The sequence below is a fragment of the Mesoplodon densirostris genome, chromosome 7 (genome assembly GCF_025265405.1).
Source record: "Mesoplodon densirostris isolate mMesDen1 chromosome 7, mMesDen1 primary haplotype, whole genome shotgun sequence".
NCBI lineage: Eukaryota > Metazoa > Chordata > Mammalia > Artiodactyla > Ziphiidae > Mesoplodon > Mesoplodon densirostris.
Genome location: NC_082667.1, coordinates 28,046,170 through 28,060,572, shown reverse-complemented (window position 1 = coordinate 28,060,572; position 14,403 = coordinate 28,046,170). Strand labels below are relative to the sequence as shown.

The 14,403-nt window shown below is 33.9% G+C and overlaps 1 protein-coding gene across 2 annotated transcripts in view; it reads left to right on the top strand.

The window, feature by feature from the left end:
- The window catches only part of ELP4 (elongator acetyltransferase complex subunit 4), a 243,868-nt gene that overhangs the window by 1,658 nt on the left and 227,807 nt on the right, over positions 1–14,403 (top strand). For both annotated transcript variants that reach the window (XM_060104001.1, XM_060104002.1), the window contains exon 2: positions 5,773–5,808. In XM_060104001.1, coding sequence (XP_059959984.1) covers positions 5,773–5,808 — 36 coding nt within the window. The remainder of the gene's footprint in view (positions 1–5,772; positions 5,809–14,403) is intronic.

The window sequence follows — 14,403 nt, the reverse complement described above, 5'->3', positions numbered from 1 at the left end:
AGATATGTAACTTCATTCACTTGATCTTGAAACTCTCCAAACAAAAAGGTCACATTTTTAACATTATACTTTCAGTTCCTCATTAGAATAACAAAATGTGCCTAGCACAGTACCTGGCACGTAGTAGATTCTAAATAAGTTCTTGGTTGAAGGAAAAATATTGTGTAGGAAAAAACCTAGACAAGAGATTATGAAACACATAGGATGGAATTACGTGTTTGAGTTTTCTAAATAAGTTCTTGGTTGAAGGAAAAATATTGTGTAGGAAAAAACCTGGACAAGAGATTATGAAACACATAGGATGGAATTATGTGTTTGAGTTCTAAAATCAGACTCAGAGATTAACTAACATGAACAGAGTCACAAAACTAGTGACAATCTGGGCTGATCTTTAAGCTCCACATTTAGTGCTCTGCGCTATGCTGCAACTGTTTCAAATTTCTGAGAACTCTTTTCAAGTGTTTTTAACCATTTATTGAATCTAAGCCTAAAGATTTAACCATATAGTCTCTTAAAGCACCCACCAGAAAGGTGACCCAAAGCACCTTCCTCATGTGTTTCTACAGTGATATAAACTTGAATTTTTAAATTTTTCCAGATTTGCTTGGAGATGGGGACTCTAATAATTTGACTCTAACAAGCTTATGCTAAAAATTAGTGTTCATTAAGATGATTGAAATAAATATCAGCTTTTGGATATTTTGAAATATGTTTTGCATGTGTACAGTTAATTCTCAAATTGCAGAGAAGTTGAAGACATTGTTATAATAGGAGTTACTACATTTGGAATAATAAACTGTCCAGAAGTATTTCAGTTGTTAACTTCTTAAGGCATTTTTGTATTTTGATTTTCTATTTTGTGTGGCCCTATGGAGCAAACCCTATACATTTGTTTTTCATTAAACCATTATTTGAATGTGAAACATTTGGCTGCTCATGTGTATACACAAAAGTAAAAGCAATTCAGATTATATTGTTGTTCTAAAATGTTATTTGACTCAGATTGTGACAAGTCTAATATAAACATATTGTGACAAAATGTAATGATAGTAGGATTTGGTGATATTAGAATGATGAACCTATACTGTGATATTGTGATTCTTGCCTATATATATTCTGTGGTTACTGCGTAACAAGTAAATATTGTATTGTCACTGACATACACTGCAGTGATATTTTACTACTGCCACTGTGACATTATTGTAATTTTAAGTGCAGATGCAAAACATATTTGAAAGGCATAATATAGGCTAATTGAAAATTAGTTATTTGATGATATGCTAATATTTCCATTGCTTACTCGAAAGTGTTTTAAAAATTTGAGAATTCCCTATTACTGCATCTTTTACATGATCTAATTGTATTACATATTTTTGTTCTGACAGCTTATTTTATTGTTAGATATCGATATACCTTTCCCAAGTTGGCTAATTTTTTAAGTTCTGATATTTCCTGACCCAGTTTCTCAATCCTGCCTTTCCAGGACATTTATGTTGTTATTTGAGGACACTATATGTAAATATTTCATTTTTCTTCTTCCAGGAATTTCCAAAGAGAGATTATATAGTAGGTAAAGGATTCTGGCAGAATTTCACTTTTTCTAGGATATATAGTCCATTTTAGGACCATATTAACCCCCAGTCTCATCCTTCAAAAAGATATTCGAAGGAATGATGACTCTCAGGTTTAACTGGCTTAACTCTGTGCTGTTCAGAACTTCTTAAATTTTGACAGTCAAGTAAATGGAAATAGGGATTAGAGGTAAATAATAGTCCAGGAAGGGGACTCTGAAGAAGCTTGAGGGTAGCTGCCATTTTCAACACTGCTGTGAAAAAATAAATACTGGTGGTTGTAGTTCCTTTGCTCCACTATATCTTAATCTGGAGTGTGGGATGATATGCATTGATCTTGGATTATATATTTAACATAATCCTGGTTATGACATTTTAACAATTGATAGCTGTATATTTAAAGTAAAAGTAGCTTATTCCTTTGTATTGCTATGTAAAATGGTTTTGTGTAATTTAATCTACAGAACCATTCTCATTGCTGATGGCTTGTCTTTTTTGATTCCCATATTTGCCCAGCCAATAGTTGTGATAATCAAGAGTTGTTGGGATGTTTCATACCTCCTAGAGAAAGGAGAAAAAGTAGACCTGTTAATGACATAACTGCAATTTAATTTGAAGTGTGGCATTAGTTAAGTAGTTAAGGATATTGCCATGAACCAAGAATATGTACTGGTTTTTTATGTTGCATTTTCCCTAAAATGCCTTTCTATAATTTTAAGCAAAACCATTTATAGAGAGCACTGGAAAGGACTGGTATAAATCACTTAACTTTCCTGTCTTGTATTTCTTTTTCCTTTTACTTCCTCTAACTTTGAAAAAGGAGTTGCCCTTGTTGTAAAATAAGATACCACTTCTGGACCTTAATATTCTAATATATTAATTTGACCTCATTTACCCTAAATTTATAGCTTAATTAAAGATTTTTTGGGGGAAGTATGTGGGATTGAATTTTCTCCCTCTAAATTAATATATCACTTTCTAACTATTCACATGAATTTTTAAAATTCTTTCCTTCATATTTAAAAAAAATAGAAAGATATTGGCACTTAAAATCTTAAATTTTCTGATGTTTTTACACTATCAGATTTTTTTCTTGTTTTCAGACAAAATGCTGTCATTTTTTTAAAATGTAAAAGCTTGATGAAATTAATACTTTAAGATATCAGACTTGCAAAGTATCTTCAAGCTTTCAAACTCATGTAGTCTTACAAGTTGATGAAATATTCTACCCATATTTTTTAGTAAGCTGAAGAATAACTTAATGTACTTCTTAAAAAGGTCTAGAAGTAAAACCAACAGTTTATTTGCTTAGTGACTTAGTATATTGCTGATTTCTCTAAGATATGATTAAAGAGAAGAGGAGGCCATAAACAAGACAATTTTACTCCTTTGTATGTTTCATTATAGAAATAAGACGAGTGCTTACTTACCCCATTACTTACATGTCAGACATTTTAGTGGACTATTAGGAACTATTTTATTTCTATTTTAATTGGGAACTATTAGTGTGAAATCTGTGTTGCTTTTGAAGTTACTAATTTATTACTGAATTTAAAGATGTATGAAAACTAACTTGTTGAACATGCCATGTCAAGACATCTTGTCATGGTTGGTTGTTTAAGCTTTTCAATTTTTGGTAGGGAGCATGACTACAAACTTATTCAAATTTACTCTAGTTTAAAATATAACTAGAACCTCAGTATATCAAGTGAGTTATTTCAAAATATCTTATACAGAAGTATTTTGGGGAAATGGGGGGTCTTGTCACACACTAAAATGAAGTTTGGAAGAATAGAGGAACTTTGCTGCTATATGTGTGTGTGTATGTACATGTCAAATAATTTTACCTCATATACATAGAATAAAAACTTGATTTACAAATAATTAATAAGGTGGCTTCTTATTTCCCACGACCAACCTTCCAAACGACCAACATTTACTAGGGCCAATTCAAATTTGACTGTAGTGAATTTACATTATATAGCCCATTAGAAAAAAAGAAAGTTGCCTTTTTGTAAGAGAAGTCCTGATAGAATATTAATTTGGCTGATAAAAGTCATTAAGCTGTCTTCATATTATCTTGTTTTAAGTAATGTTCAAATTTTCCAAACATCAGAATTTTAATATATGTGAGATTTTAAAAATTTGAGGGATGGTTCCTGAATTATCAGGAACAGTGGATTGTTTGACTCATTCTTACAGAAAACTACCTTAGCCTAGTCTGATTTACTGTTAAGGTGATCACCATTTATCTAATGATACAATTTTGGTGTATCATTTAGTTTCTAGTCAGAAAATAATTGCCAGTCTCGTAAGGGTAGCTCTTACTGTACCTCCTTGGGCAAGTCACCTGAGCAAGGTATTACTTCATTTAATAGGGAAACTATTTCTTTATCTGTTCTCATTATTTCACTGTGAATATAATTCACAAAATACTTCTCTAACTATTCAACTTGGAGGCCTTATATAAGTTCCTAATTTGAGGAGACATGAATGTAGACCCAAAGAAGTTTAGATAAGAGATCTAAATCCTTCCTATAAAAATTAAGTTATAGAAAGAAAGGCAGCTAACTTTTTTATAGTACTTGCTGTAGACTAGACACTGCAGTATCTGTTATGTTCTTGTATTATTTCATCTCAAATACACAAAATGATGATTATGTAGTTAAATATTTATTTTTGCATGTAAGGGAAAATAGTGAAGTAAGGAGTTGGAAAGTGTGATTTAAAGTGTTTAAAATGGATTAAAAAGTTAGTAGTGGTCTATATGTAGCACAAACTATAAAATTAAATATTAGTCTAATCTTGTCCCAAAGAAAATTTGCTCTGATCCTTTATGGTTATTATCATCACACATATTTCAGTTTATGTCAATCTTTTAGTTTGACCAACATTTGGAGTTATCCTGTGTAGTCTGGTGTGGCTTTAAATGCTAAAATGAAGGAACTTATCTCAATGTGAAATTAAAATACATATTTGGTTCTATAAAAAATCCATTTAAAAATATATAAATGTATTGGTTTCATTTTTTAAAAAATTGTTTTCTAACAATTTGGAATGTTTTGTTTATAAAGTCCCCAAATGTTGGATTGTATTCTGTGTGCATGCATGTTACCAAATTTCAAATTCTTTGAAACATAACAGTTATGTATGCTTATTTGCAAGGCAAAAAATAAGCACTATCAAATGAATTTTTCATACTAAGTTTTTCTATGTAGTGTTCGCCACTACAAAACTTTTTTGGGGAAAAGTTCTTTATTGTTATTCTAAGTGTTTCACCGTTTTGTGCAAACAAACAAAACCCTAGTAATATTGTCTTCAACTGTCCAACAATTTTTAGTTTCTTTTTTAATTAATTATACTTTAAGTACATTTCATGCTTTGTGTACACATTCTTAAATTTTTAAGTGAATTTGTTAGCGTTTGCAACATTAATTATACATAGTAATACTTTTACAAGTGGTTTTACAGACAAAATATCAGGAGTCAAATAGGTGAATGTCTTTATCTTTCTGATGTTGTTCTAGTTTCCTAAAACGATTTTAAATTGATTTTTAATAAACTATTTGAGTTATATGTTTATGATCATATTACCCTAATTCAGATATTTAAAATAACAGTTTCTAGTAAAATTGAAAATGTGTTTTGTGATTGTGCCTTTTTTGTTTGAAATGACAATATTTAGAGTATGTCCTGACTTTGTGTATATTGTTAATAATGGAAAAAGAATTCGTTTTAATTATCAGGGTTTTTATTCCAGGGCTTATTAAATTTGAGAATAAATATTAAAGTGGAATTTCTATTATAATAACCTTTCTTTTCTGTGTTGTACTTCTGTTGTAGTTAAGTTACTGTGCACATAGGTCTCAGCTATTGAGCTAATTTATTAGCAAGTGCTAAATATAACATTTATGGATTGCTTAAACAGTTACGTTGAATGCTGCGTGGTCCTAACAGGAGAAAGGAGGATAGTACAGTATATTATGAAAGTAATTGTAATGTGTAGTGTATAATTACATATAATATGTAATTATTTCATAATAGCACCTTAAGCAAAGTATTGCAAAGGTAATTAAAATGTTGTTTTTAACTGCAATTTTAAAGTTATTGAAATACTTGTCCTTGATAATGCTTAGCTTTTATGCTAAAGATAATGTGAAAAGGTAGATTAATTTTCTTCTTGGTTTTGTTTCATTTCCAGGTGGAGGTTTGGCCGTTGGAACAGTTCTTCTAATTGGTTAGTCTAGCATACATACTTTGCTCTTCCCAGTCACAGTTTTCTCTTGTGCATAATGATTTTATGGGTTTGCCTATTCTGAAATTAAGTATTTACACTCTACAAAAGTTAAGGTAAATTATACAAGAGTTAAGGTAAATTAAAGAGGAATTGCCTTAAGTTCTAATTTAAATTAAAATGTTGATCTGAACTTGAAATGAATTAGGAAAATATATATATGAAAATGTAGCTCTTATAATTTAAAAATGTTCACAGTGCTTTGCCCTCCATTTGTTTTAAAAAAACTAAAATTAATGCCAATAGATTTTTTGGAGAATCTCAGTACTTAGAGTGGGATTATTACAATGATTCATTAGATAAGTTGATGTACACATAAGCCCATTGTATATATCACAGATTTTTATCGTAATTGTCTTCTAACTGAAAGAAAAGTAACAAACTGACAAATCACATTTTTGTTCATCTTTAAAGCTTCATTGGTTCTTACTTAAATACACATACATAACCCTACTTAGATTTTTTTTAAGTTTAGATCATAGAATCTTGGAACTGAAATAAACCTTGGCAGTTATATAATCAAAGCTCCCATTTGGCCACAAATCACTTTTCCATAATCCTTGACAGATTTCAAACATCATTTGAGTACAGATTATCTAGTTTAAAGGGCTCACTACTTTACAAAGCAATGCTTTGTTATTGAAAATGTATGATTTATTAGAAAATTCTGTATATTAATGTTTAATTTGTATGCCTGTAACAAGTTTGTTGTTCCTAGTTTTGTCCTCTGATACTCTTTCACATGACACTCTTAAAATATTTGAAAATAAGTATTTAATCACCTCAAATCTTCTCCAAACTAGATAGACATAGTTTGCGGTACGCAGGCCTCTCACTGTTGTAGCCTCTCCCATTGCGGAGCACAGGCTGCAGACGCGCAGGCTCAGCAGCCATGGCTCACGGGCCCAGCCGCTCCGCGGCATGTGGGATCTTCCCGGACCGGGGCACGAACCCCTGTCTCCTGCATCGGCAGGCGGACTCTCAACTACTGCGCCACCAGGGAAGCCCTAGACATAGTTTCTTAAACAGGTTTCACACTCCTCACTCTCCTAGTTGTTCTCATGTCGCACCTTTTGGTCTGGCATTGTCTCTCTCTTTTATTTTTTTTAATTAATTAATTTATTTATTTATGGCTGCATTGGGTCTTCGGTGCTGCATGCGGGCTTTTCTCTAGTCGTGGTGAGTGGGGGCTACTCATCGTTGCAGTGCGCGGGCCCTAGAGTGTGTGGGCTTCAGGAGTTGTGGCACATGGGCTCAGTAGTTGTGGCTCACGGGCTTAGTTGCTCCGTGGCATGTGGGATCTTCCCGGACCAGGGCTCGAACCCGTGTCTCCTGCATTGGCAGGTGGATTCTTAACCATTGCGCCACCAGGGAAGTCCCTGGCATTGTCTCTTTAACTGTGCCCAGAACTGAATACGATACTCCAAATTTAGTGTGACCTATGCTTAAATTCTAGAAATGGTCATGTCAGTTGCAGTTTTTAAATTTATCTTTTAGTAACTAAAGAATGATTGAAGGAATTTTGGGAAAAAATAATTCACAGTTTTGATATAAGTATATAAATACAGAAAATATAAAAGGACATGTAGAAAAATTGGGTTGTCCTTTCAGTTCCTCACTCCCCATACCCAGGGACAGTACTGTCCTGGGTTTCCCACCCAAATATTTCAACATAACTAATATACATGGGAGCATTCAGCACCTTGTTTTTTCTGCTTAATACATGTTAGAGATCTGTCCATGTGCATTCATATAGGTATACCTCATTCTTCTCGACAACTGAATAGGATTTTATTGTATAGTTATGCCACAATTTACTTAAATCATTCTCTACTGATAAGTTTAACTCATTATTTTCTGTTACTAACAATCCTGTTGTACAAGTCTTATATATAAAGTCTGCATGCACATATAAGTATATAGTATCTATAGAATAAATTCCAAGATATAGGCTTAGTTGATAGAAGCATGTTAAATTGTATTAGATATTAGATTGCTCTGCCAAGAGGTTATGCTACCTTATACTTCAATCAACTGTTATAAGAATATTAGGTTACCCTTACCCTTAACAACAATGTGCATTATCAAACATTTTAATCTTTACCAGTCCAAATAGGTGAAAAGTGAAGAATGGCATTTCATGATTTGAACCTGGGACTTTTCTCTTTGATGAACAAAACTCTGGAGATTATTATAATGGTTTAAAAAATATCCAGCTAAATTTTTATTCTTTTCTCCAGTGGAAGTATATGTGAATGATACTAAGAATCCAATGACGACTGATAATTCATTCAAAAAATGTTTGTTGAACACCCAGGTGCATGCTAGATATTGGGGTTACAAATATAAATGAGTTACTCTCTTCCCTTAAGGAGGAGACATAAGTAAAGTAAATAATTACAACATAAGTTAATACCATAATAGATGTGTTTATTATTACTACACTTTATTGTTGACTGTAGCTGTACAAGGGGCTGCTATTGACTTTTGTGTATCCATCTTATAACCAGCAACTTTTGAATTGTTTATAGATTAACTTGAATTTTCTAAGTAGGCAATCATCTTCTGCAAACATTGAAAATGTTATTTCAACAGATTTTGGTGTTTTAAAAGTGAGTGCTTCCATAACAAATATAAAATAAAAATATGAGAGTGGCTTTAGAACCAGGCAGTGGGCAAGGGCTGGAAGGATTTTGAGGAACACATTAGAAAAAGCCTAAATCACTGTAAAGAGATCATTAGTAGAACTCTGTACTTTGAGGACACTGCCAATGAGGCTATAAAGGAAGAAGGTCCATGTTACTGAAAGCTGGAGGAAGAGGATCCTTGTTACATAGTGACAGAAAGCTTAGTGTTGATGTCGGCAGTTATGCAGAAACAACACGTCTAATGAACTTGGTGATCTAGCTAAGGAGATTTTTTGACAATATATAATAAGGAAAAACTCAAATAGGAATAACTAACGCACAGTGACAGATAAAAAAAAAAAAGGGCCTGCCTTTGATGAAATATCAATTCACCAAGTATTAAACTAGGTATTCTATAACTATTTGTTGAATTAATAATGCATAAAACAATATAACAAGTATAAAGCAAAGGCCTTGCCTTTATAGTCTGGTCTTTCCATAAAGCTAATATTTTCAATCGTCTCATTATTGTTTATGCCCTACTATCAACTTCTTCTAAGTGTATAAGATTTTTAAAAATATGTATAACTTAAGTAAACTTAGTTTTATTATCTGTTAGCTTGTTTTCTCTAGGAAATCTTAAAACAAAATTTGGAAGCATTTTTACATTTCTTTGAGAGATTAGATTAGCAGAAGGCATCTTATCTACCAGGTTTTCTACTTTTCTCCGTTTCCTGGTCAATACAGCTTGTACAACAGATGAATTCTGCCTTAAGAAATGGATGAATAGTTTGAAATACAAACCAAATATGGAGATTTAAGGTCAGTGGTTAGAAGCTTAGGCCATTACTATACTGCTCATCACTCAAAGATTTTTTTATTCCACAAGTGAGAGAAAATTAAAGCCTGAAGATGATTTGCACTAATAACTTTTCACTATAGACTGTGAACATTTTAACCATTCTCTCATTTACCAAGGCAACTCTGTGTCTCAGTGTGCACATGCACATGAGTGTGGCATAACAGAGTAGTGGATTTACGGTTTCAGAAGCAATGTAACTATGGAAACTGGAGACAGTGAGCACTGCCAGAAAACCCATGGTAGGTCTACTTTAGACCTTTGGAATGCAACAAAATTAATGAATATGAATACTTAAAAGACCCTTTTCTGAGGAATAGATTGAAGAACTAAGGGGCTCCTACATTTACTTTGAAAATCAAAGATAGAGTTTTCTTAAAACATGTTTCATCCTTCAGTACTGGAATAGGTTTTGAGATGTTTTATATTTAAATCGCTTTCTGACAGTCTGGTACATGGGTAAATATGGAACACCTGAAAAGTATCAAAAGTGAAAGGATGGCATAAATATTTAAAGTTCACACAGCTTCTTTTTACATAAAGGATCTTGGTCTATATGTGGAGCTATCAAGCATCAAAAAGATTTAATAGAAGTCAGTAATTGAAATACAAGTTATGTGACATTTATGAAAGCATTATTTTTAATTTAATCTCTTAGGTTAATTATGTAATTTTAGATCTAGAAGTAGGAGAAAAATAATATGCTTTTAAACAATTAATTACAACCAGCTATAAGTGTACTTCTGTTTTAGTTACCTATTGCTGTGTGACAATATTAACATAAACTTAAGAGCTTAAAAAGAACACACATTTATCATCTCAACAATTTCTGTGGGTTAGGAGTCCAGGCACAGCTTAGCTGGGTCCTCTGCAAGCAAACAGTCAAGGTGTCAGTCAGGGCTGGGTTCTCACTGAAGGTTTGGCAGAAGAAGGAAGGATCTGCTTCCAAGCTCACACGGTGGTTGACAGCATTCAGTTCCTTGCTGTCAGCCAGAGGCACTCTCTCACAACTGGCATCTTATTTCTTCAAGACCAGTAAGGAAGAATGTCTCTCAACAAGATAGATGTCACAGTTTTATGTAACAGAAATGATGTCCCATCACCTTTGCCATATACTTTGGGTTAAAAGCAAGTCACAGGTTCCACCCATATTCAGAGAGAAGAGATTACACAAAGACATACACCAGGAAACAGGATCATGGGGATCACCTTAGAATGTCATACTTTTCATAGATTTAATTTGTTATTATTTCATGTAATAGCAAAAACCAAGCGGTCCCAATATATCTCTCAAAGGATAGTATAGTATTTTCTCATCAGTTGTCTTCGGACTTTCTGAATTTGCTGAGCTATGTTTTCCTTTTACAACATGTAATAAATTCTACGCATTTTCCTTATGGTACACGACTTGGCGAACTACAACCTGCTGGCTGGTGATTTATCTATAAAGATATTGGAATACAACCATGCTGTATTTATTTGCACATTGTTTATGGCTTCTTTTGTGCTACAAGAGCATAGTTAAGTAGTTTCAACAGAGACTGTATGGTTCACAAGCCCGAAATATTTACTCTGACTCTTTTAAGAAAAAGCTTGCCAATTGCTGTTTTATATTATTATATTTTGTATGCTCCTTAATTTATTTTATAGTAGTAAAACTTGTTGGAAGACTGAAATAAGACATACTGATATCAGTACAGTTCTTTAGAAAAAACCACCTGACCTTTTGTCCTGAAACATTTAAGTGCCTACTATGTGTTTAACACTGTTAGGCAGCATGAATCTTGGTTTTTACCCTTCATGAACTTAAACTGGATATCGGTTGCATGTGGAATAACTATGAACAATACATATATAATGTGCAGATGTTTGTGCAGGTGTAAGAGGTATGGAAAAGGCTTAAATTGAATCAAAATATGGGCAGAAGTTGAGGGGAGATGAAGGGAGAAAAGTGTTCATATGTAAACTGTACAAACACATGCATAAGAGAGACTACCAGCAGGGTATGCTCCTGTAATAAGGAGGCGAGAGCCCTTCTAAAGGAGAGAGTATTAATTTAGGACTAGTCAAAGGGAAAGTTTAGCCTACTTTCCCTGAGTCTTTTGTCTCAACTACCTACTTGTAGAATTCAAATTGTGAAACTTCAGAACCCATATACCAGCTCCTCAAACTGCAGTGTGCAGGGATGAGACTTTTTACCCTTTATCCACCAGAAGACACCTGGGAGTTTCTGTTTGTTTAGCTTTATAACCAGTCAGATCCATGATGTTTCACCTCCTAGTTACCTTTGGTCATTGTCCAAGAATTAAGTTGTTCCAATGATCTTACTTTCTCTGTTTCTTTTATCTCCATAATACTCTGCATTTTTTTCTCTATAGACTCAATTTCCTAGTATGCCTATCGTTTCTAAACCTTTCCAGTTTGCCTTTTATAACACCTATTTCATATAAAACATACTCTAATATCTTTAAAACTTATTAAATAGTCTATTAAAATATTTAACATTTAGTGAGGATTTACTGTGTGCTGGGCATCACGCTAAGCCCTTCATGTATATTTCATCATTTAATTTCACAACAATCAGGTGAGATGTCTATATTTTACAGAAGATGAAATTGAAATTTTGAGAGAAGCCAAGTAACTTGCCCAGGGTCACACACCTAGTAGCTCAGATTTGCGATCAAGTTTCTCTGACAGTAAATCATCATTATATACTAAAACCTGATAACTCATCTTAAAAATTCTTTTTGGAGTGAGATTTATATCTTGGGCTATTCCTCCTCCTCTACCATCACATTGCTACCTATACTGACGTCCTAGTTATTTCCGTCATTTATTAGAGACTCTCGTGATCTTCAACTTCAAGAAGGCATTGAACGTTGGCCAACAAGCTTTTGTATAACTCTGATCACCTCCTTTTCATTCTCAGTAAACTCAGTGGCCTTTTAAACTCTCTGGTCCTCAAACATCAGACAATACCACTTTCTCCCTCATTTTCTGAAATGACTTATTTCACACAGAAGTAAGAGTCTCATCATAAACAACTTCCCACCATCAAACCTCGAAACATAGCTCTATCCACAAATGGAAAGATGTGTTATACCTTCTCCTGTTTGAGAATCATCCTTGCACCTGTACTTTATTTTTTTTCCTTGAATTTTATTTTATTTATTTTTTTAGACAGCAGGTTCTTATTAGTTATCTATTTTATACATATTAGTATATATATGTCAATCCCAATCTCCCAATTCAATTAGCTCTAGTAGTTTTCTGGTGGCATCTTTAGCATTCTATATGTATAGTATCATGTCATCTGCAAACAGTGACAGTTTTACTTGTTCTTTTCTAATTTGTATTCTTCTTATTTCTTTTTCTTCTCTGACTGCCGTGGCTAGGACTTCCAAACCTATGTTGAATAATAGTGGCGAGAGTGGACATCCTTGTCTTGTTCCTGATCTTAGAGGAAATGCTTTCAGTTTTTCACCATTGAGAATGATGTTTGCTGTGGGTTTGTCGTATATGCCCTTTATTATGTTGAGGTAGGTTCCCTCTATGCCTACCTTCTGGAGAGTTTTTATCATAAATGGATGTTGAATTTTGTCGAAAGCTTTTTCTGCATCTATTGAGATGATCATATGGTTTTTATTCTTCAATTTGTTAATATGGTGTATCACATTGATTGATTTGCATATGTTGAAGAATCCTTGCATCCCTGGGATAAATCCCACTTGATCATGGTGTATGATCCTTTTAATGTGTTGTTGGATTCTGTTTACTAGTGTTCTGTTGAGGATTTTTGCATCTATATTCATCAGTGATATTGGTCTGTAATTTTCTTTTTTTGTAGTATCTTTGTCTGTTTTTGGTATCAGGGTGATGGTGGCCTTATAGAATGAGTTTGGGAGTGTTGCTTCCTCTGCAATTTTTTGGAAGAGTTTGAGAAGGATGGGTGTTAGCTCTTCTCTAAATGTTTGATGGAATTCACCTGCGAAGCCATCTGGTCCTGGACTTTTGTTTGTTGGAAGATTTATTTTGTGTGGGTTTTTTTTTTTTTTTTTTCTGTACACGGGCCTCTCACTGTTGTGGCCTCTCCCGTTGCGGAGCACAGGCTCCGGACACACAGGCTCAGCAGCCATGGCTCACGGGCCCAGCCACTCCGCGGCATGTGGGATCTTCCCGCACCGGGGCACGAACCCGTGTCCCCTGCATTGGCAGGCAGACTCTCAACCACTGCGCCACCAGGGAAGCCCTTGTTGGAAGATTTTTAATCACAGTTTCAATTTTGTTACTTGTGATTGGTCTGTTCACATTTTCTATTTCTTCCTAGTTAGTCTTGGAAGGTTATACCTTTCTAAGAATTTGTCCATTTTTTCCAGGTTGTCCATTTTATTGGCATAGGGTTGCTTGTAGTAGTCTCTTAGGATGCTTTGTATTTCTGCAGTGTCCGTTGTAACCTCTCCTTTTTCATTTCTAATTTTATTAATTTGAGTCCTATCCCTCTTTTTCTTGATGAGTCTGGCTAAAGGTTTATCAATTTTTTTTTTTTTTTTTTTTTTTTTTTTTTTTTTTTTGTGGTACGCGGGCCTCTCACTTCTGTGACCTCTCCTGTTACGGAGCACAGGTTCCAGAGGCGCAGGCCCAGCGGCCATGGCTCACAGGCCCAGCAGCTCCGCAGCATGTGGGATCTTCCCAGACCGGGGCACGAACCCATGTCCCCTGCATCGGCAGGCGAACTCTCAACCACTGCGCCACCAGGGAAACCCTATCAATTTTTTTTTATCTTCTCAAAGAACAAGCTTTTAGTTTTATTGATCTTTGCTATTGTTTTCTTTGTTCCTATTTCATTTATTTCTGCTCTGATCCTTATGATTTCTTTCTTTCTACTAACTTTGAGTTTTGTTCTTCTTTCTCTAGTTCCTTTAGGTGTAAGTTTAGATTATTTGAGATGTTTCTTGTTTCTTGAGGTAGGCTTGTATAGCTATAAACTTCCCTCTTAGAACTGCTTTTGCTGGATCTCATAGGTTTTGGATCATGGTGTTTTAATTGTCATTT